Source organism: Octodon degus, unplaced genomic scaffold (genome assembly GCF_000260255.1).
Source record: "Octodon degus isolate 3935 unplaced genomic scaffold, OctDeg1.0 scaffold00151, whole genome shotgun sequence".
NCBI classification, from domain to species: Eukaryota; Metazoa; Chordata; class Mammalia; order Rodentia; family Octodontidae; genus Octodon; species Octodon degus.
In genome coordinates, this window is record NW_004524727.1 from 467,797 (window position 1) to 490,923 (window position 23,127).

Here is a 23,127-nt window from a genome sequence, read left to right on the forward strand (position 1 = left end):
CAGGTCATCAGGAAAGGAGACCACACAAGGGGTCCCAGGCACCAGCATGCAGGATGTCTGGATGCATGAAGGAGTCAGTGCCCCCCACGGGGGTGACACATGCATGCAGTGAGGGGTGTGGGTCTGAGTAGCACCCATCCTAACTTCTGATTGCCTCTACCGTTGTGCTAAACTACACATTCAGCAAAATTTACCACCTCGGTCATGTCCAGTGGATGGAGATGTTCCTGTCCTCTTAGTAGCCGATCCCTGTGCCCACCCTGGAGGCCACCACCACACTTGCCTTCTCCCTAAACCCACAGCCCCAAGAACATTGCATAGCTCCTGCAGCACAGGTCCTGCTGTGATCTGCTCACTTCACGCAGTGTGACGCCCCATGTACTTCGGTGGGGCCATCTGTGTCAGAATTTGTTTCCTCTTCAAGTCTGAGGAATATTCCCTTGTGCCTAGACCAGGGTTCTCTCTGTGATTTTACTCGGTGAGCAAAGTCACCCTTTCTGAAAATGGAATGATTTTAATCCTGGATGAGCACACAGCTAAGCACAGGAAAGAAAGCTTATTGGAGAGTATGTGTCACAGATGCCCATGGCCTTGCCTGGGCAGGGCAGGGCAGGGCGGTGGCAGGGAAGGGCTGGCTTCATGGGGACACCACGACCTTAGACCCAAGACAGACTGACTGTGAACTTGCCAAGAAGCAGGGACCATGCGTTGGAGCTGGAGTCGGGGTATGCTGATTTTATGCCTGAGAAAATCCCAGAGCCTTCAGGGACCCTGAGAGCCTTTTAAAGTCCTCCTGGTGATCTCAGCCTAAATCACTTCCTCCTGAGCCCCTGAACGTGAAGTCACCAGCCCAGCAACACAGAGGTGTAACCTCAAGCAGAGGGATTCCAGCGCCCAGTCTGCTGTCAGGAGGCTGTAGCCTGAGGGCGTGGCAGACAGAGGGAGGGAGACACCCTGTATCACCTTGGGTGCACCAGGCAGGTTCCCCAGGACAGGGTGCGCTGAGCCTAGAAGACGGAGGTAACCAAGGGCATCAAGTGTTGAGTTAGTGTTCTGGAAGCAGGGATAGAATATCTGAGAAATGAGGATGTGGATGTTGGAGGAAGAGGCTGCTGGGAACTTCAGCCCTGCATGGACAGCGGCTGCATGTCCAGGACATAGACAGAGACCTCAGCTGTCCTAACCGAGCCCCGCAGGCTTCGAGGAACACAGGCAGCTCCCAAGGCCGGACGTTCTGGCAGAGATGCCTCCTGGCCACCTTCTCACTGTATCCTCACCTGCTGGGGGCAGCAAGGGAGTTTACCTGAGAGTCCGCAGCACAGTGAATAGAAATGTCTAACCAGTAGCTGCAAAGGAGATGGTTGGGGAAGAGCCCTGGACAAGGTAACATCTGCCCACACCTGGCCCTTCAGCCCATGAGAGCCAGTGGGTAAGCAATGTGCAAGACACTAACGCCTGCTGAGGAGGTGGCGCTAAGAGTCCAGGGGCCAGGACACTGAGAGGAGGCTCAGCACAGGGCCTCCTAATGGAGCAGGCCAGGGCGGGGATTGTTGGAGCTGAGTATGGGACCCACACTCCCATCATCCCAGCAGTCTTGGAGACTGATACAGGAGGATCGCAAATTCAAGGCCAGACCCTATCTTAAAAAGTGAGGGTTGGAGATGTAGTTCAGCATAAAAAGCCTGGATTTAATCACTAGGACTGAAAAAGAAATTTGTCAGGCCCCAGAATGGGAAATGTCTAGGGCTTTGGGGGCTGGGGAGCTGTCAGGGCCCCCTGAGATAGGTCAGAGTTCGGGCAGGCAATGTCACAGAGGTCACAGCAGATGCAACAGATGTGTGAGGAGTCTCAGATTAGAGGGGAAGAGCAAAAAGGAACAACTAGGAAGGGCATAGGGAGCCAGAGAGGATAGGGGCGTGGAATGAAAATGTGTTCTGGTCTGAAGAACTCTGAGAAGGAAAAAAAGTAAAGAGGAGAGGGAGGAAGGCAGCACATAGAGCCCCAACTGCACAGTGGTCAGGCTTTTTATTTTGAGACAGCATCTCACTATGTCACTAAATTGCCCAGGCCAGGCTCTCAAACTTGCCATCCTCCCACCTCAGCCTCCCAGAGTGCTGGAGTGATGGCCTCACAGCACCATACCCAACAAGCAGGGCCGTGATGGAAGGAGGGAGAAGGCAGGTGGCGGGCAGGTGGCAGCGCCAGGTCCCGGCCACACCCCCTCTCAGTGTTTTTGTGTCTTCTTGCCTGCCCACCTCGAGGCTTGGGGAAAGGGGGGCTCCTTTCTCCAGCAGAGCAAGAGGGCAGGAATGGAAGTGGGAAGAGCTCTCCTGGGTCTGAACTGACTTGGGGGCCGCAGGTCACAGCCGCCTCCTCAGAGAGCGGACAACAGTGGATGGAAGTATGGGCAGAAGCCAAAAGCCAGACAGCAGCAACTGCACAGAAGGACTGGGAGAAAGAGACTTTCTATGTTCTTCTTTCTCTTCCTTTGTTTTTCTTTTTTCTGGGACTGGAGCCCAGGCCTTCGCACTGATCTATATCCCCAGCCTTTTTTAACTTTCTAAATTGCCCAGGCTGGACTCACACCCTCCTGCCTCAGCCTCCCAAGCAACTGGGATGACAAGCTTTGACCGCGATGCTCAACTTCATATTTTTCCCTCTGGAAGGGCTGGGGATTAAACTCAGGGCTTCCGGCATGCCAAGCAAGCACTGTGCCCTGAGCTACTTCCCCGGCCTGTGGGATTTCTGAAAGACAGAGCCTACTTCCTGTGCATGTGCACGGATGGCCTCTGTATCTCAGCCTCTCCACTTGGGCGTTCAACTACCTGGAGAGTGAAAGCACGCAGAGAGCACTGCATCTGAACTGAACACGCTCACGCCTTCTGTTCCTGCAGCCGGACAGCGTAACGACGGTGCGCACTGCATCCGCCTCCGCATCTGTGTTGTGCGTGACCTGAAGGTGACAGGATATGTGTCTGTGTGTGCGCGAGGCTCTGTGCACCTCCCCACAGGAGGGATATGAGCGTGTGTGGCCCCGAGGCCCAGTGGGGGTCGTGGACACCAAGGGATGACTGGGCATCAAACCCTCTTCCGCGGCTGTCTCTCCGGTTCTTATCGCATTTAGTAAACTTCTCAAGATTCTCTGGACTCGAAGCTCCCTGATTCCAATTCCAAGATCCAAACATGCCCGGAACAAAGTCATGCTTCTCGTGCAACCTTGACCAGCACTTGTGTTCTAAGTCACTTCGAGACCTCCGTCAGCCCTTTCCACCAACGTCCCATGACATCAGCTGTTGATGTTTGCTTCCTCCCCCGTGCCTATTAAATGAGGACACGGCCCGCTTTAGAATGTTTGTTTTACTTGATATTTCCTAAGGGATTGCAGCCAGGCTAAGTCATCGCATGGAGAGCTTCCTTTGTGAGCTGTTTTTATCAATCAGTGGATAAACTGGACCTGAGGTCAGGCTGGGGAGGCCCCGAGCACGGCCACAGCAGCTAACAAAGGACAGGGGACTGGGGACAGGAGAGGGGGATCTGCTATGCTTACAGTTTCCCAGGGCTGTTTCCCCCCGAAGCTCAGAGATGTACACAGGGGTAGTCCCGTGTGGGGTGGCAAGGACATGTCCTTATCCCAGGGGCTGTCACCAAGGTGAGGGGTTGGAACATGGCCTGTGGTCCCAAGGGGACCTCTTGTGCTTCATGCTTCCAGTACCACAGATTATGTATAAATGCACACCCACAGCCTGTTGAGGTCCTCTGCACGAAGGGGACAGGCACAATCACTGGAAGAGGGCTTGTGCCTCCCCATGCCATCGAGAGAAGGAATGAGACTTGGCCAAGGCCACAGACTGTCATGGATGGATCCTTCTGCCAGATCCAGCCGGGACGCCCAGCAGGCCCAGCTCAGGACATAGCACTGCTGGTCTCAGTGGGCACTGCTAGCTGCAGCCACCAGGCAGACGTGTCCTTGTCTGCAGACAGCATGGGCAGGTTCCTTGCCTTCCACTATTGCAAGGGTCCCCCTCATCCTTCAGAGATCCCCTCGTGCTTCTGTGAGGCCAGACCAGAGAGTGGGATGAGGGGACATCACTAAGGTGGCCTCTAGACCCACAGTCCACCCTTGTTTCCATCCTTGGTTTTCCAGTCCAAATGATGCTGTCTCCCTCTCAGCTCTGTGTCCCAGTCCACAGGTAGCAGGAAAAGGAAGAGGGGCCTGCAAGTTCTCCCTGGCCTGGGAGTGACACATCCACCCAGCAGCACATGTACCTGGCAGAGCTGCAGGGCCCCTGCCCCTCGGACACCCCTGGACCCACTTTAACCAGCAGCCTTTCAGCGACAGTCCGGTGACCATCTGGCCAGGGGACCACTTCTGGAGCAAAGAGAAGAGCAATGTTGCTGTTCGATCCAGGTCCAACCTGTGGTTGCATGTTTGTCTGGTTAGCTAAGGAGGCTAAGCAGGGGCACAAACTGAAAAGCCCAGACGCATCCCTATGCATGGGTAGGGACATTCGCGAGGCTCTGGGACCCAAGGGACCTCACATGGGGACAGCCTTCCTGCAGAATCCAGGACCTCACAGAGCTCAGCTGTCCCTACAGCAAGCCATCACATGTCTGATGCCAGCCCTGCACTGACCTTGCTCACGATGCCACCTCTGCCACCACCTGAGGGCACCACAGATGCTCTTTGTGTAATCCCCTCATCTCAGCATGGGGCGGCAAGCACTTGGGAAGGAGGCGCCAGCCCACATCTGCCTCCCACCACACGTGCCACAGGGCCCAGGGAAAGCGCGAAGCCACAGTCCACATCTGTTGCACTCTCTGCCAAGGACCACAGAGCCTCTGGCACAGTATCCGCCAGGGTGGGACCCAAGCATGCTTTGCTTTGCAGGCCTGTGGTCCTGAAGCACTTTCCTCTTTACCTTTCCTCCCCCTCCTCCCTGGGGCCTGCAGGCATCACAGCTGTGGGCAAGTCTCTGGAAAAAGGAGGGATCTTTTTGAAAACCTACAGTTTTGTCATGAGACCAAATAAAGGAAAATAGAGAGCATATCAAAAGTAGGATATAGCTCAGTGGCATAAGCACCTGCCTGGCAAGGGCAAGGTCCTGAGTTCAATCCCCGGTATCGCATGCTGTGGTGGCCCTATCCCCGGGTGCTCTGAGCCAGCCACTGAAACCAGGCATGTTGGCACTTGCCTGTAATCCCAGCCCTGGGGAGTCTGAGATGGGAGGATCACTATGAGTCTAAGCTGGGTAGTGAGACCCTGTACCAAATACATACTTTAAAAAAAAAAAAGTAATTCTGTTCCTAATCCAAGAAAAATATGTCTAAAAAAAATAAAATAAAGTGGAAAGCACCCACCTGTCATCCCAGCACATGGAGGCTGAGGCCGAGGTCTCACTGCACTGTAATATAAACTGAAGAAGTCTTCAATGTATTGTGAAGAGCTGAGAAAAGAGAACAAACCTTATCTCTAAACACAAGAAACAAACAATTTGGGAGGCTTAATAACCAACTCATTCTGAGAAAGTTGAAAGGATGAAGAAAGAGGGAGAAGGAAAATTAACAAGGAAAAAAATATATATATAAGACCCAACCCTTGGGGCTGGAGAGATGGCTCAGTGGTCTAAAGCACCTATTTGGAACAAACTTGGAAAAGCCCAGGGACCGGCGGTTCGATCCCCCAGCACCACATGCCAGCCAGCCGTGCCCCCTGGTGGGCTGAGCTGGCCACACACACACTAAATAAATGTTAAAAAAAAAAAATATAAAAATTTAAAAAAATAAAAATAAAAATAAAAATAAAAAAAAGACCCAACCCAGGGCAGAGACCATGTGAGCCCCCTAGGGAGAGGCTGGCCAGAGGCCAAGGAGCCTCAAGAAAGGGGCCCTGCTCAGAGTGAGAGGAGCCTGGAGGGATGGAGCCGCCAGCCGCCAGCCGGGGCTGGGCCAAGAGCCCTAGAGCAGACCAGCAGCCCCGCTCGGAAGGTGGAGGCTCCTCCCAGGAAACATCAGCCTCTTCAAGCCCTTTAGAACACCTTCCCAGCCAGCCCGGCTGAGCATGTGGCCTCCCCAGAATGACACGCACAGCTCCTGCAGGCAGCCGCACCCTCATTCATCACCAAAAGTCTTCAGGGGTGGGAGGCTGGGAAAGAGATAGACAAGAAGACAGAGTAAAGGAACAGGGGCGGGGGCCTCAACAGTAGCCTTAAGTGGAAATTGGGGAACTGCATCCTCGGAGCTCCTAGACCTCTCCACCCAGCCAAACTGCAGGTCAGGCACCGGGCAGAGGTCCATCAAGGCCACCTCTCCTTCTCCCCTCTACCCGAGTGTCTCCCTTGGACTCCCACTCCCCGGCCTGTATCAGGCTCCTCTACCAGCTTAGGGAGGGCTCTCCCTGCTTCCCAGCCTTTGGCGGACACCCTGCCTCCTCTGCCCAGGGTACCAGCTCTGTTCCGCTCTTCCCACTCTTCATCATTGCCGGGAGCTTGGGCCCAGTCCCTTGGCCTGCAAGTAGGGTCTCAGCTGCCCCTGCCACCTGCAGCTCTTCCCTCACTCTGGCCCTGGCCTCCTAAGCTCAAGCCTCCAGATGGTCCACTCCTACCCCTCCTGGCTCTCCTCCTTCCAGCCTAACACTCCATGGCAAACAACTGCTGGATTGATCTTGGGGTCCCTTCAGGAGAAAACACTCCCAGAATCATCTGAAACTCAAGCAGACACAGGCAGTCCATGTAGGAAGCATAAAGATGCAGGCGAGACATGGACTCTGCCATGACTTACCCAGTGCTGCCTGGGTCCAGCAGTTGCTGCCACACTGAGGGTGCAACACGATGCTGATGCACAAATGAACAGAGGCATGGAATCCCACAGCCTGCAAAGTGGCCTGCACGCTGCCTTTTCACACCTGCACACTGAGCTCTCAGCACCGCGACAGTCACCTGTAGAGTGGCTGGGGATCCTACAGCCACCTCGGCAAGAGGTGGAGAGCAGAGCCATGCACGTGGCTGTGTCCCTGAGCTTAGAGAGGGACATTTGTCTATGAGATCAAGGTTCCTGAGGTAGTACTGTTCCCCAGCAAAGCCAGACGACCAGGTGGGAAGGGTCTAAGTGGTCACATAGAACCCCAGTCCTCGGTGCAAGCGCCAGAGCCCTTGGGCCAGGTAGGGGCACCCCTGGCCCATTCACTTTCTACTGTTCTTCTAGGGACCCAGACAGGATTGGGGCTTCCCAGGTCTATCCAGGCCTCCCAGACTCAGCCCTGGATTCTCCTGTGTTCTGTCATCTCTGGCCTGTGCAGCTCAGGTCCCTCAATTCTTTCACAATGAGAAGCCCCACCCTGCCCTATGAACCACGTGTCCCTGGAACTTCTTTTGTTTAGGTATTTTCGGCTCGATGCTCTCCAGGAAAAGCCACTGGGCTGACGTCCTGACAGAGTGGGGCCTCTGCTTCCTCCTCCTGCAGTCCAAGCTGGAGTGCACTCCAGCTCTCGCTGGTGCCAGACGTCTGGCTAGCCTGGCGCACCCTTAACCACTTGCTGCCTGGAGCCTGGAGGGAGAGCCCACATACCAGCTCCAGAGCTACAGACTAGGGAGAAAAGAATTTGGGCCCAGGATGGTGTGCTTTACCTGGAATCCAGCCGTCCTAACACCAATCCACCCCCAACTTTCCATCCCTGGCAGAGATGGGTGTGTGATGCCCCCAGGCCCAGGGAAAAGTGGAGCCAGCCAGGACTACTGCCAGATGGCAGCATGGCCATGGGAGCCCCGCCATGCCCAGGACCTGGGCCAGGCACTTGGGATTTACTTCCAAATTTGACCCTTATGGTGATGTTCTCAGGGGATTGGAATGGAAGAAGGAGAGGAGGCACCATGCTCCAGGCTCCCTTTGTTTCCTAATTTAGTTTCTGGGACTCTGGCTCCAGCCTCAGAGTCCTCACCAGTGCCCTCGCTGATTTCCCCAGCAGCAGACTTAAGGCCTGAAAGCTAAGAACAGTGTTTCAGCTCGTAGTTCCAGGTCATTCTGAACCACAGCCTCATCCCCTCAAAATGCTTAGTCCCCCCGCATCACACGGAGCTCTGTCCCCTGCCCATTTTAGTTTTTTATTTTGCAACAGAGTCTCACTAAGCTATTAAAACACCTGGGATGGAACTTGTGATCCTCTTGCCTCATCCTCCCAGAGAAGTAGGATTACAGGAGTGTGCTGTCACTCCCGGCCAGGAGACCTTTTTCTTTAAGCGCTCTTTCCTGCTTCCTTTGCTGTGCCCCACGAAGTGCACATCTATTCAAAAGACAGATGGGAGAAAGTCAGGAGTGACAGTTTGTTTAAATCCTCCTCTTTGGGAATTCTTTTAGAAGTCAAGGCATGAGAAACGTGCCTTCGGGGGTGAGTCTACAGGAAGCACCTCCTGATCACTGGTGACACAGCCTCTTCTTGGGGTCCACCCCTGGAACCCACTCCTGAGCAGCCTCATGAGGCAGCAGGGCCATCAGACACGTGCTTGCATTGGCCAGCTGTACGCAGAGCTGCACACAGAGCTTGCTGGTGTTCCTGAGGGCCATCTGGTCTACTTCTCTGTGCAAGTGCAGGAGCTCAGGCCCAAGGGGTTCTGGCCTGCACAGGGGGGGCTTCAGAATGGGGCAGAGGGTGGCCCAGCACTCACAGAGCTGTGACCCAGCACTCTCTCAGCAGCTCTGAAAAAATCAGCTGTGCAAGTATGTATTTTGTATAGACTGAGCTCATGGTTCCTTGAAGGATGAAAAATGAAGCTGTGAATCAAAGGAGAAAGTTCTGAGTTTTATTGGAAATAATGAGAGAAGAAAGTTCATAATGGGTTGCTATCGTGAGGGAATTCTGAAGGAAAAGTCTAACTTCTGGGCCCTGTATGTATAAGCAGATCACAGGAAGGAGGCTTGTTTTAAAAGAAATGAGTTCAAACGTGTTCAAAAGAAAACTGGTTGGCTCCCATTTCTGTTTCCAGAAGTCCAGTTGAAATCTAGTCAGGAGTTAGAAGGAGCCGTTATAATCTCTCTTCCAGAGGGAAGGGTCCTTATCTGTCTATTCCAATCCCAACCTTTTATCCTTGTTCTTGTGAAGTTTCTTATATATTCATATTCTTAAGTATTTAGGTTTAACCGGCTGCTTGATTCGATGGCTGCTTGACATCTTTTGTCTAATATCACTACACTACTGTAATGCCCACTCATAGTAACTAATCTAGGACACTCCATTGGGGGTAGGGAGCAAGACCCCCCACAGCGCGACTCCCACACTGCTGGCCTGGCTGCTGTCTTAGCAGGGCATCTGCTTTGCATTGTGTCTCCTCCTTGGAAACTGGACTCCCTGTGGCTTCCCCCAGGAACTTAAACAGGAAGCAAAAGGAGGTGTTGGGAGTCCTGCTGGTGCCCAGAAAGCCTCTGTCCTTCCCTTGAGTGCTGGGAGCCTGCGCGGAACCTAGTTGCCTGTGTGTAGCAAAATTTCTTGCTGGCAGTCACCCAGGGTTATTGACAATGGAGGACACACACATTATCCTGGGTCTGTTGCCCATCTGAAACTCAGTTCTTCTCTTTTAAAGAAAAAAGCCAAATAATAACTGTCCAGCAGGGCTACTTCTCTGCCTGGTGGCTTCTCTGGTCCTGAGCATCCTTGTGACACTCAGAGCCACGGCCCATCCTGACAGTGTGAATCAGGAGACGATTCATAGGCATGAGCTCGCAAGTTGGAAGCTGTTCAGAGAGGGACAAAAGAATAATTACCATAGCCAGGCATGGTTGGCACAGGCCTAGAACCGCAGCAAGCTGACTGAGATAGGAGGATGGCAAGTTCGAGGCCTTCTTGGGCAACTTAGTGGCTTCCTGAGATCCTGTCTCAAAATTTAAAAAATAAATAAATAAAAGTTAAGATGGACTGGGGATGCAGCTCACTGAAGAATCCCTGGATTCAGTCCCCAGTACCACACACAGAAAAACAAACCAGCGTATATATTCTAAGTCGATCATGCACATTATTTATAAAATCATACCAATAAACTCCTGCTTCATGCTGTCATATTGTTAGATGACAACTAACCATCAGCTCAGAACGCTGGACTGGGAGTGGTCAGGGGCCGCCCAGGGCAAGGCCTGGGCCAAGGAGGATCACAAGTTCAGCCCAACCTGGGCAACTTAGCAAGACCTAGTCTCAAAATTTAAAGTATAAAACCATTTTTAAAGACTAGGGATGTAGCTCAGTGCAAAAGACCTGGGTTCAATCCCCAGTGCCATAAAAACAAAACAAAAATGACACATGGCAGTGTTGTGGCTCTTACAACTGGGTTCTCTCAGGAAGACCTTCAGGGGCAGAGTGGGGTAGGAAACAAGTGAAGCTGTTCAAGGCAAGGTGACAAAAAGCTGGTAGAGGGTTGCAGTCCTGCTCTGTCTGCTTCTCCTGTTTGAAATTGAGCTTCCAGTTCAACCTTTGTGTAATTTGATGCTTTCAATTTAAAAAGTGCCTCAGGGAATTTAGTCATTTTCCAAAAGTTCCTGACAGGGCTGGACCAGACAGCATGAGGCATACGTGTGTGCAAGCCTCAGAGATGGCTCTCCAGAGGGTCTACACACATGTGCATGCGTGCGTGCACGCACGCACACACACACACACACACACACACACACACACTTCACCCTTTGTGCACAGGGCTGTGCCCATGTTTCCAGCTCCCACGTTCTCAGAGCCCTGGACAGGTCCTGATCTGGTCCAACATGCTACACCGTGGCTCTCCGGACCCTCAGCAGGTGGGAGCCCCCTGCCCTGTGACTAATGCCATCTTTGTCTGTCCCCAGCCTGTCCGGGTGCCCAAGAGCCACATCAGCCATGAAGAAGGCAAAGCTGTCTGGGGAGCAGATGCTGACCATCAAGCAGCGAGCCAGCAATGGTAACTAACCACGCCCCACCCCATGCCCGCTGCTGGGGAAGGTAGTTGTTGGCATGGCCGCCTCCTGTGGCTGCTTCATTGGCACAGCCCCAAGCCTTAGACGGGGAGGAGGGGCACTCCAGCCCTACCTGAAACCCTCTGTCCTGCTCTGCCCTCACCCCTCTCAGCGGCACCTGTCTCCTTTGCCCATGCCCAGTGCCCAAGTTTCTTGAATCTGCTTCCTCTGTCTCTGCTGTTGCTCACCTGCCTCTGTACATACAAAGCAACAGAGGGAACTGAGGCTCAGTGGGCAGTGTGGATGGGGCAGCATTGCCTGGACTCCTGCCCACAAGCTCCCGAGACCCACCCTCAGGCCTCTGGAACACAGTATGCTCAGACTGAGGACAGGAGCTCCTCTCCTGGAACAGTTCAAGCCATGTCCTTTGCATTGGCCTTTTTGGGTTTTTTGAGACAGGGTCTCACTACACAGTACAGATTGGCCTTGTATTCTCAGTGATCCTCCTGCCTCAGCCTCCTGAGTGCTGAAATGACAGGCATGTACCATCAGGCCCAGCCTGCATTGGGCTTTGGGTGATTATTTTTATATCGTCGGGCCCAGAAACAGAACAGAGCCCCCTCAGGGTTCCTAAGAGCACACAGCTGTGATGTGCCTAGAATCACTCTATTCCACCATGAGTCCATCGTTGGTCCAGTGCTCCTCATGAGCAATTGGCATTGACCACATAGTCATACCCAGAAACACAAAACCAGGTGTTTAGCAATGTGCTGATAACACAAGGTACCCAGAGGTGGCAGCCACTCAGTGGGACAGCTCAATGCTCACTCATTCAAGTCTGAGTGACTTCATAAAAAATGAATCCTCGTAGCTAAGCATGGTGGGTGCGCACCTGTCATCCCAGCACTAGGGAAGTTGAGGCAGGAGGATTGTTCAAGACCTGGGCTACATAAGGAGATCCTGGAGAAAGAGAAAGAGAGAGAGAGAGAGAGAGAGAGAGAGAGAGAGAGAGAGAGAGAGACAGAGACAGAGAGACAGAGAGACAGAGACAGGGACAGAGACAGAAAGAGAGACAGAGAGAGACAGACAGAGAGAGACAGAGACAGAGAGACAGAGACAGAGACAGAGACAGAGACAGACAGAGAGAGAGAGATTGCTGACCCATGCCAGGCTCCAAGTGTGATGCTTAGTCCAGCATCTCACCTACAAACATACCCGTCCTACAGTAGAAACCCTTAGCAACATGGCCCGAGTCTGTGCCCATCTGCTACTCATTAGGAGTGAAAGGAAGTGGCAGTAGATGAAGGCCGAGTTCAGAAAGAGAAGTAGACAGGGGCTGGAGAGATGGCTCAGTGGTCTAAAGCACCTACTTGAAACAAGCTTGGCAAAGCACAGGGACCGCGGTTCGATCCCCCAGCACCACATGCCAGCCAGCCCCGCCCCCTGCTGGGCTGAGCTGGCCACACACACACACACACAATAAATAAAAAAAATGTAATAAATAAAAATAAATAAATAATTAAAAAAAAAAGAGAGAAGTAGACAGAGGAAGGTCTGAGGTCCTCGAGGCAGGTGACTCACACCTGGAGCACTCTTCCCTGGCAGGAAGCAGGTGGCATAGGGGTACCTGGCTCTCAGCACCCAGCCACCGTCCCCAGGTCCAAGGCCCCAGCTGGTAGTCAGAGCACGGGCTGCCTTACAGATAGAGGTTTCCACTCTGGAGGTCCTTCTTTTGGGTGCAACTTTTTTATCATTCACTAAAAGCCAGACCTGAAGGACAGGGATGTAGCTCAGCAGCACAGCACCTTCCTGGCAAGCGCAAGGTCCTGAGTCTGATTCCCCGTACTAAACACAAACAAAAAAAAAGCCACACCTGAGGTCCGCCCCAGGAAGTTTTCTGATAGCTTTAGTTAAATATCTTTTTTTCTTTCTTGTTTTAGACACCTAAGCAGCAGGAGTGGCAACACTTAAGAGTCATAGAAACCCACACACTGTGACACTGTTGTTTTCATCCAAGGGAATATTTCCTGAGCAAATTTAAGTCTAATTATGAAAAATGCAAAGCAGATTTTCAAAATGCAAGCTCTAAAATCTCCTGGGGTTGTAGTTTTAAGGTGTTAATTTTCCCCCCACAGGTATAGAAAACGATGAAGAAATCAAACAGTTAGATGAAGAAATCAAAGAGCTCAATGAATCCAATTCCCAGATGGAGGCCGACATGATTAAACTCAGAACTCAGGTAACAGTTTTTGAAGCCCTCAATTCTTGTGCTAACCGGCACTGTCGCGCAGAGGAGTGTGGTGGAGAAGCCACTTTGGGAGAGGCATCCTGTTCTGTAGCTTTACTTTCGTATCTTTTATTTTTGTGCCCAGTATCTTGGTCCTCTGCTGAAATCATTTCGGAGCTATGCTTGCTGTGATGGAGTGCCAGGTGCCGGGTGTGCGTGTGTGTGTGTGTGTGTGTGTGTGTGTGTGTGTGTGTGCCTTCTGACTTCTCTCCCTCTTCCCATGAAAACCACTAGGACTAGATCCCTGGGCCCCACTCCACAAGCATACCTAAGCCTCGAATGCCCTGGCTGGAATGAGTTTCCACCCAAATCACCCAGAACAATGGGGGTTTAATCTCCACCCACAAAGGCTTGGGCACACTCGGTTATATTCAAACTGTAGCCCATCTCTAACCCCAGAGAACTCATGCTAAATAGCCAAGTAAATTTTCTTCACTGTCCAGTTGAAAGTACTCAGATTAGGAGAAAAGCACCTTGTGTGATTTGTCTGAGTGCCTCGGCCTGCAGTGCATTTGAGCAGTGTTTTGAGCCAACTCAGTGTGACCAAGAGACTGTTTATGTCCCCAGAAAGCTAGACCTTGTTATGCTTCATAGTTCAGTAAGAAACCATCCATCTCTGGGGCTGTGACCCAGCAAAAACTCGGGTCAGATATCCTGAATGCCCACCCCATTACTGCTGTGCATCAGCAGCACAGCCAAGGTCCCCTGCAAGGCCACCTTTGGTCCACCCTGATTCAGCGGAATTCAACTCAGCACAGACTTGAGGTGTTGAAGACCCATCAGGCAGCTGGGCTGGACACACCCAAGCCTGGATTTTTGAGGTCATTGACACACATCTCCTCCCATTCAATTTGGTTTACACCACTTCTGATGACTAATGCAGCCAATGACTAAAGATGGGCCATTGCTGCTGGGACTTCACCCCATAAGACACACAGGAAGTGGTCATCACAGTCCAGGAAAGAAGTGGCCATGGAGGAACAGGAAAGACACTCGACTTCTGGGGCGAAGGTGGCTCCAGGAAGCACAATAGGAATGAGGGTGTGAACCCCAGCCTCGGAAAGGCAGGACTCCATGGCCACGGGCAAAGAGAAGAAGAGGAAACAGCCAGAGACAGAGCAAAGGGGGGAGGCTGAGCCTCTCAGCGCACTGAGAAACAGCCCGGGGTCAGAGCCAGTGTAGTTTTACTGGGGGGCGGGGGGGGGGAGCAATGAGGTCTTAGAATAGGAAAAAAAGAAGCAGTAGTTCAGGTCAGATTGCTCGTGAGAAATTACCTTGCTTCTGGCTCAGGGGCCCGCGGACCAGGGCGAATGTTCCCTCCTCCCTCGTGTAGTTTTGTTCCTGCTGAGTTTAGCAGGGCAGTGCATTCCTGGCTCGCTGTATCTACGCCCCAGGCATCAGGCTTCCGGTTGGTTTTCCTTCGAGCAGAGGTAGTCTATGTAGCCCTGTAGTCCATCACATGCTAAGAGGTGTGATCAGAAAATACGGTGAATGTTTAAAATTTTTTAGAAATTTATTTTTATAGGTTTGTGTTTGCAGTACATATGCATCACATTCATCGTGAGGAACTGGCGCACATACATAACACACCGTAACTATTTCTGTGTCCCCTTCCTCTCTCTACCCCACCTCTATTCTTGTTCCCACTTTTACCAAAAAAAAAAAAATCTGCTTCTTATTAGCTATCTTTTATTTTGCTCTTTAATTTTTTTATACTGCCAGAGAGATAGCGCAACAGTCTAAGTGCCTGTCTGGCAAGCTCAAGGACCTAGGTTTGATCCCCGGTACCACATGCTGTGCCAGCCCCAAGCCAAGCCAAGCCAGCCATCAAAACCAGATGTGGTGGTGCCCGCCTATAATCTCCACAGTAGATTGGCTGAGACAGAAGGATCACTATGAGTCTGAGCTGTGTAGTGACACCCTGTACCAAATATATAATAAATAAATAAATAATTTTTTTTAAATCTATCAAGTATTTAATTAGGTTCTTAGTAAGAAATTTAGAACACTAATTTATGAGGATAAATTCCATTGGTCAGAGCAAAAACGGATCGCAGGTAGCCCCGGAGCTGAGGAACACCTTTGATTTTTGCCAAAATCTGTGAGTCCACCACTTTCTGATCCACCTTGCGCTGCTCTGAAATCTGGTATCTCTCTTTCTCGGTGTCAAAGATCTCTCCCTCCTGGTGTCTGGGCTTCCGCAGCTTCTTCTTCTTAAAGTAAGCATCAGTGAGGTGTTTGGGGATTTTCACTTTGCTGATGTCAATTTTTGTAGAGGTTGCAATGACAAATTTCTGGTGTGTTCTTCGTAGAGGAACCCGATTAAGGCTCAGAGGCCCAGTCACAAGTAGCAAGCCACTCTCCAACTGCTTCAGGAACACCACTCTCTTGCCTCTGTGACGCCCAGTGAGGATGATCAAGATGGTGCCGGGAGTGATGCTAGCTCGAAGTTTCCGCACATGCTGACTGAAGGGTTTCTTGCCGTGGCTCAAGAGCTTTCGGGGCACATCTTCAGTGGGGGAGTAGCTAGGCATTTTTCGAAGCTTAACCACCCGGCTACCTCCATTCTTGTCCCCACCGACCGGTTTTGTGATGGTAGCAAGAACTTTCTCCTTCTTTTTCTTCTCAACCTTTGATTTAGCAGCTGTGTACTTTCTCTTGTACAAAGCTTTTCTGGAATACATGGCAGATCGGGAGTATCTACCAATTCCTCTAACCAGGACAGGATTTCGGCTGCAGTGGGGCTGCCCCTTCTTGGACTTTTTTGCCTTCTTCACCTTACCCTTTTTACCAGTGCCACTGGCAGAAGCCTTCTGGGCTTCGGGTTTCTTCTCTTTAGTGTCTGGCTTCTCAGTTTTTTCACCCACCATCTTGCAAGATGGGAAAGAGCTAAATAAATAAATTTTTTAAAAATCATTTATATTCTGGGTTTCTCATAGAAGAGAAACCCTACAACATTTAAGCTTGTGTGTCCAATTTATTTCACATAACATTATGTTCTCAAGATGCATCCTGAATGTTTAAAATTTTAAATGTATTGCAATAAAAGATGCAGTGCCTTGAGTCCCTTCATAGTGATCTCCCTGCTTGGAGCACACTCACCCCACCACCCTTGCCACTTTCTGCCACAGCGCTGAAATCCTCTTCCCTGAGGGTCTCCAGCTGCACTGCCCTGGCTGCCTCGATGTCCCAAGTCGATCAGAAGTTTTAGTTCCCAAGAGAAATCCTTACATTAGGGTTCCCAGCATAAGGCTTTTGAACTGGGAGCTGAGGCTGCCACAAGACCACAGAGGACTTGTTTCTTGTTTGTTTGTTTGTTTTTAATTTTATTTATTCGTGTGTGTGTGTGTGTGTGTGTGTGTGTGTGTGTGTGTGGCCAGTTCAGCCCACCAGGGGGTGGGGCTGGCTGGCATGTGGTGCTGGGGGATTGAACTGCGGTCCCTGTGCTTTGCTAAGCTTGTTCTAAGTAGGTGCTTTAGACCACTGAGCCATCTCACCAGCCCTATTTCTTGTTTTATTTCATTGTTATATGTGTGTACATTTCCTTTTTAATTTTTAGACCCTTTTCTCTCATTTTTATTGGTTATACACAAGAATGGGTTCCATTCTGGCAGGTTCACACACACACACATAGCATACTTCGATCATTTCTGCCCCTTTACCACTCTTGCCTGCTCCCCCATATTTCTGGGGAGTTTCAATGTGTAACATGCATTTTACTCCTATGCATCTTTAAGATGTGATTCAGGTTTGTGATGTGCTGGCAGCAGAGCAGATCCTGGTCCTCCCAGGAAAGTGCCCTTGCTGGTTGCAGCAAGGCCATGGGATCAGGTCAGACACTGCCAGCTGCACACCATCTCTTCCTGAGTCCAGGCTTTTGCTAAGAAGGTGTCTAGCAGGGCCTGGAGGTACTAGCAGTCAGGTCCAGCCTATGGATCTGATTTTCACTGCTTTTAATGGCTAGGAAAAGCCCTTCCCTCTGTCACAAGGAACTAGATGGTACTTAGGATCTTGATTTGTGGGGGCATTTGTTGCTGCCAGAGTTAAGGGTCAGCATTCCCCACCCCTGAGGGAAGGGACATCACCAAGGGTCGCTGCTATCAGCAGCCAGCCCAGGCCTCTCCCCACACATGGTGAGTATGCCTATAATCCCAGAACTCTGGGAGGCAGAAGCAGGAGGATGAGAACTTTGAGCCCAACCTGGGCAACTTAGAAACTTCACCAGACTCTATGCCTCAAAATTTAAAACACAAGGGCTGGGAATTTAGTCCAGTGTCACAGTGCTTACCTGACAAGCATGAGGTCATGAGTTCAATTTCTGATTCCAAAAAAGAAAATAGCAAAAAAATTAAAACACAGTAACAGAAATAATAATAAATACTGGCCAGAGATGAAGTTCAGTATGAAGACCCCGTGATCAATTCCCCAAAGCATAGACAGCAACCCTTAAAATGCCACATTCTCACCTCCAAGGATTTGCGCCTAGGTGGAAAACTCCCCCTCCATCGTTGGCCTGTCTGCAGTCCACAGGCCAAGAGCCCCAGCACCCGGCCCCACAACCTCATGTTACATGTGGCGCAAATGTGTGCCTTTCAGATTACTACGATGGAGAGCAACCTGAAGACGATCGAGGAGGAGAACAAGGTCATCGAGCAGCAGAACGAGTCCCTCCTGCACGAGCTGGCCAACCTGAGCCAGTCCCTGATCCACAGCCTGGCCAACATCCAGCTGCCCCACATGGTAAGTGACTGAGCACGCAGCACCGGGGCCTCGAGCCACCGCAGTCCACATCATGACACACGTGTCTTTGTGTCATTGTCCCATGGTTCTTCCGGTCTTTGGATGTTTTCGGGTACCACCCCAAAACCATAACATTAACTGCTAGACACATCGGAGGGGCTACTCCCATAAAGTAAAGTGTGCTCTGACTAGGCAACACGGCAGGATGCTATGATACTGTTTGATGCTTTTGTGAATATACTATGAAGAAAATAAAAGTTGTATATGAACTACTATTTAATATCTCGTAGGATCCAATCAATGAACAAAATTTTGATGCTTACGTGACTACTTTGACGGAAATGTATACAAATCAAGACCGTTATCAGAGTCCAGAAAATAAAGCCCTACTGGAAAATATAAAGCAGGCTGTGAGAGGAATTCAGGTCTGAACAGCTGCTCTAGAGATGAAAATCATGCTTAAAAAAGGATGCCTCTTGCTTTTTGCTGCTGTAATTTACCAGAAAGTGTTCTATATTTATTTCTGTTGAAACAGTGTTATGCTTACAAGACTTCATAATGATTTTATGTCTTGCTTTAAAAATAGTACCTGCAGAATAGTTTTTTGAATACATTCACATTTTGTACGTTTTCATATGAGCCGACATAGTGTGATATGCCATGTAATGTTTATAGCTGCTATTGTATGCACATCTGGGGTATATATATTTCTGAAGAGGTAAGCTGATCAAAATAAATAGAGTGTAAATTCTTTTTAATGCTTTAGTGATTAAATGTTTTAGTATTTTGAACTGAGATGGACATAAAAGAAAAAGATTTAAAAAGAAAAAAAAAACAGCTTTGAATGGTCATGGGGTGGCCTCCTGGCTACCTGTAGACGTTATCATTTGCCTCGTGTTAGAGGACTTTATGAAACTTAAGAAATACATTTTGTGTGCATATTGTTTCATAGCGGGAATTGGTTGCAAAAAAATGCTTTATTTTTGAACAATGCTTGGAAATATTATGTGATTTCTTTTTGTTTGTTTGTTTGTTTTAGGAGGATGGTGTATGGTGGGGGCAATAATGAGGTTTTTTGCATTCCAAGGAAATGGCTTATGGATTAACTGTAAGACATGAAATAAGTAATTTATTGTAAGACAACATCAAGCCATGGAAACTTGGCAGAAGATTCAAAGCAGCTTAAACAGCACTTTTAAATTAACTCCTAAACATTACATGGTGTGACTATGGAGACTACCGTTAAGACAGAGCTGGTCAGAGGTGGACAACACGAAGATTTCCTTTTGCATTTTCAGTAAACCTTGGAACAACCTTCTCTTATCTCTGCTAGAGTCCCATGCCCCTCTGAACTGTTACCGAAACGTAGTTCACCTAAAAGAAGTTGTGTTTCCAATTTGAGCGAAAAGATCATTTAAGAGCATTTATTTCCCCTTTACACTTTAAAAAAAATCATTATTATTGTCATTATTTCACATTCGAGGAGAAAAAGGCTAGTGGCTTGTGAGTATTCTGGTTACTGGACTGGATTTTCTGCTGGACAGGTAGGAGAGCGGCTCAGTAAACGCATCCCCTCTCCTCTCCCGCCCCAGCTGACTTTGAATAAGCTTTGGACCAATTCAGAGCTCTCTGAAAACGACGGGCGTTTCTGTTCTACCCTCCGCTGGGTCCAGTTGACCACACAGCGTTTGCATAGCCTTGTTTGGTTTTGTGACCCATTCTAATAATGAATGCAATCAGATTTTAAAAGTAACTAAATATACTTCGGCACTTTTTTTGCTTTAAACTAGATCATCTTAGACTTGTTTATACCTTGAGGATTTGATTGTTTTATTCCAAATGACTGCACTATCTGTATGCATAAGACCACTTTTGATTGCTGCGTTTGCCCTCTGAGTAGTCCTTCGACAAATGTGTTGTGTTTCCTAATGTTGACTTGATTTCTTTGAGTAGCATCTCTCCCTTCCATGTCTTGATGTTATGCAGAAAGTACAAAAGTACTTTAAAATTTTGTTATGAAATAAAAAAGATGGGTTTTGTAAAAATAAAAAAAAAAATATTTTTAGCAGAACAGGACTTACAGGGTCATTGTTCACACAATGTGCCAGTCGACTATTTGCACTTACCTTGCCCTACATATCCGTACGGAGGTGTGCAATTCCTGTGTCAGTGGCCTGGTGGCCCTGACCCTGGGTGGATTATAGAGGAAGCCCTCACGGCTGACCCAGCATGGTTGCTAAGGGAGACTACAGGGATCTCACTACAAATATTCTGATACAATACTCAACCTCGGTATATATATATATGTATAAATATATGTATATCCCAGCGGCACTTTATACTGCTCACTGTACAAAAGCTTACAGTTTTCCACGAGGACTTTAATAACTAGCTGGGAAAAAAAAAAAAAAAGATTATGTAATTACTTTGGGGCTCTACAGTACTTTCTCTGTACAGGCGCCCCCTTTCTGTTGCGCAAGTAGTTGTAGCTGCCACGCTCAGAATTGCCTTTTTGAAAGCTGAAGCAAGGTGCTTACCGTCACCTGTTGCCATACACACGGTCCCGGGCGCTCGCCCCGCCTTGGGAGAGCCCCTGTTCATAGCGGCATATGCGTTTCCCCACCGCGTCTTGTCTGAAGCTTCCTGGCCAATGTAGTAATGCTTTTAGTAGAGTAATAGGTAGTATCAGTTTGGATTCTTATTGTTATCACCTATGTACAATGGAAAGGGATTCTAAGCACAAATTTGCTGCTCATGTAACGTTGGTACATAATATCAAATCAAAAGTTATCTGTGACTATTATATAGGGATCACAAAAGTGTCACATGTTAGAATGCTGACCTTTCATATGGAATTATTGTGACTCATCAGAGCTTATTTATTATAACTTATTGTTCATATTCATTTCTAAGTTAATTTAAGTAATCATTTATTAAGACAGAATTTTGTATAAACTATTTATTGTGCTCTCTGTGGAACTGAAGTTTGATTTATTTTTGTACTACACGGCATGGGTTTGTTGACACTTTAATTTTGCTATAAATGTGTGGAATCACAAGTTGCTGTGATACTTCATTTTTAAATTGTGAACTTTGTACAAACTTTGTCATGCTGGATGTGAACACATCTTACTCTAAATAAAAAGGTGTTGCCACGTTTGTAGCACGAGGGATCTCTAGCCGGCTCTGCGTTTTCAATGAAGCTGCGTTGCTGTGGGGGGCCCCAGTGTCAACTCCAAAATCCTGTCTCCTCTTGTTTCACTCTTTTCCTCTCCTTCCCTTCTTTTCCTTTCCTTTCTTTTCTTCTCTTTTTGATGCTGTGGGTGGACCCAGGGCCTCACGCTGACCAAGCAAGCACTGCCCACTGAGCTATACCACCACCCACCACCTGCTGCTTTTGCTTTAGTGTTTTTAGAGACTAGACTCTCAACTGCAAGGCCTGGGATTTATACTTGGTGCGTACCTTGACATCTTGCCTCCTGTGCCTGGCTTTTTGGAAAGGTCATCTTGCTGCAGGTCTGTCCTACCTGCTTCCTCCCAGGGGAGAGTAAGCACAGACACATCTTTCCTGGAAGGTGTCTCCGTGATTCTGTGTAGAAACATGTCCTCGTCACTGAGTACATGTCACATCCAGGGCTGCCAGCTGAACCAATAGCATCATTCACAGGTTCTGCCTTATTGGACACCCCTCTCCCAACTTACCCCCACCCGCCATGTCCCCCCAACTCCCCACATCACACCACCCCTGCTCCTTTCACGTTCACTTTCCTGCAGTTCTGCACAGAGCCGCTGAAGCTGAAAATGATCCTATGTGGGAGGGCAGGAAGAGACCTCAGTGCCTAAAGCAGTCAGGCTACCTCAGTCTTGAGAAAAACATCCTGCCTAGACACGGTGGGCTGTTAGTCGCTAGGCAAAATCTTGCAACTGTGTGAGGTATAAACAAAGGCCCTTACTATTGTTCAGGGAGGTGGTTCACCAACCAGGGGGAGGAGCCACGACCTAACCCAGTGCTTGTCTTCTTGTCTATCTTTTCCTCATTCCTGCCACCGTTTCTCCCTGGGTACAACGGACCACACTGAGACCAGCAGATCGTGCCACTCCTCGGCTGCAGCACCTGAACGGTCTCCGAAGGCCCAGAGCCTCGCGCCCAGACGTTTTACAAAACGTGCCCAGATTGACTTGTGTGATTGCCACCTCCTGACTGATTCGGCTTACATGGGCCATGCATCCTCCTCCTGGTCCCACACCTGGGCACGTGATAGCACGTGCCCCTGCAGCTGCTTAGCTGTCTTTCACAGTGACGCAAGACCACTTCCACAAGATCAGCAGGGATCTGAGCATCAGAGTTACCCTGAGTTACATCAACCTTCAGCATGAGCAGACAACACCCCATGTCACTGTTCAGAGAGGGCGTAGAACTCCAAAGGAGCCTCTTACAAAGGACATATATAAAATTCCTCACATATAAAATTTGAAGAAGAGACCTACAAAATCACTTTTCTTTGTTTTTTCTTTTTTGAGACAGAGTTTTGCTATGGTGTTCAGGCTGCCCTTAAACTCACTGTGTAGCCTGCCTAGGCTCGAAGTCCTGGGATCCTCCTGTCTCAGCCTCCCCATCATACCTTTTGTTAAATTCTGAAATTTATTCTTCTGCTTCAAGATTCAAAGTCAACTGTTAGCACCTCTGGCAAGCTGGTGTGTCCACACATCTCTGTACTATTTCAGGGAGCCCTAAGAGAGCCCACAACAGATTTCCCAGTGCTAACAGGTACAAAGGTTGTGGAGCCTGAAAATCCCTTCATTTTTGTCCACCCTGGAGAACAAAGTCAGTAGGAGATGTGGCTGCTAGGGACTCACTTCTGCAACCTAATTATTAAGAGCCCCCCAAAGGCCTTGTGTCTCCATGGTAAAATAAACATTTTTAAAGCAGCGTAACTAATGTCAGGTGTCTTAGAAACAGTTACTGATATAACAGTGCACTTGTTTATCCAAAGAGAATCAAAAGAGCTGTAGATGCACCACAGTAGAGCCAGCCCTAAGATCCTAGCAGAGAGGAGTGAGTAAGTCCTAAAACAGTGCACTGTGTAGCATCCTGTAGCAGTGTTAAGACGAGGGTAGAAAGACCGCAGTCCAATGGTCGCAGCGCAGTGGGTGAGCCTCAGGCACCAGGGAATTGGGCACGAGCACCGAGGGGAGCA

The 23,127-nt window shown here is 49.3% G+C and overlaps 1 protein-coding gene across 7 annotated transcripts in view; it reads left to right on the top strand.

Moving 5' to 3' along the window:
• Positions 1-21,108, top strand: part of Myt1l (myelin transcription factor 1 like) — a 191,428-nt gene extending 170,320 nt beyond the window's left edge. For 2 of the 7 annotated variants that reach the window (XM_004642308.2, XM_004642309.2), the window contains exons 18-21: positions 10,816-10,907; positions 13,038-13,141; positions 17,786-17,929; positions 18,220-21,108. In XM_004642308.2, coding sequence (XP_004642365.1) covers positions 10,816-10,907; positions 13,038-13,141; positions 17,786-17,929; positions 18,220-18,360 — 481 coding nt within the window. In that variant the 3' untranslated portion in view covers positions 18,361-21,108. Of the gene's footprint in view, positions 1-10,815; positions 10,908-13,037; positions 13,148-17,785 lie in introns of all 7 variants that reach the window. The other 5 variants (XM_023702398.1, XM_004642307.2, XM_023702396.1 and 2 more) reach the window with 5 other exon arrangements.
• The last annotated feature ends 2,019 nt before the right edge of the window (positions 21,109-23,127 follow it).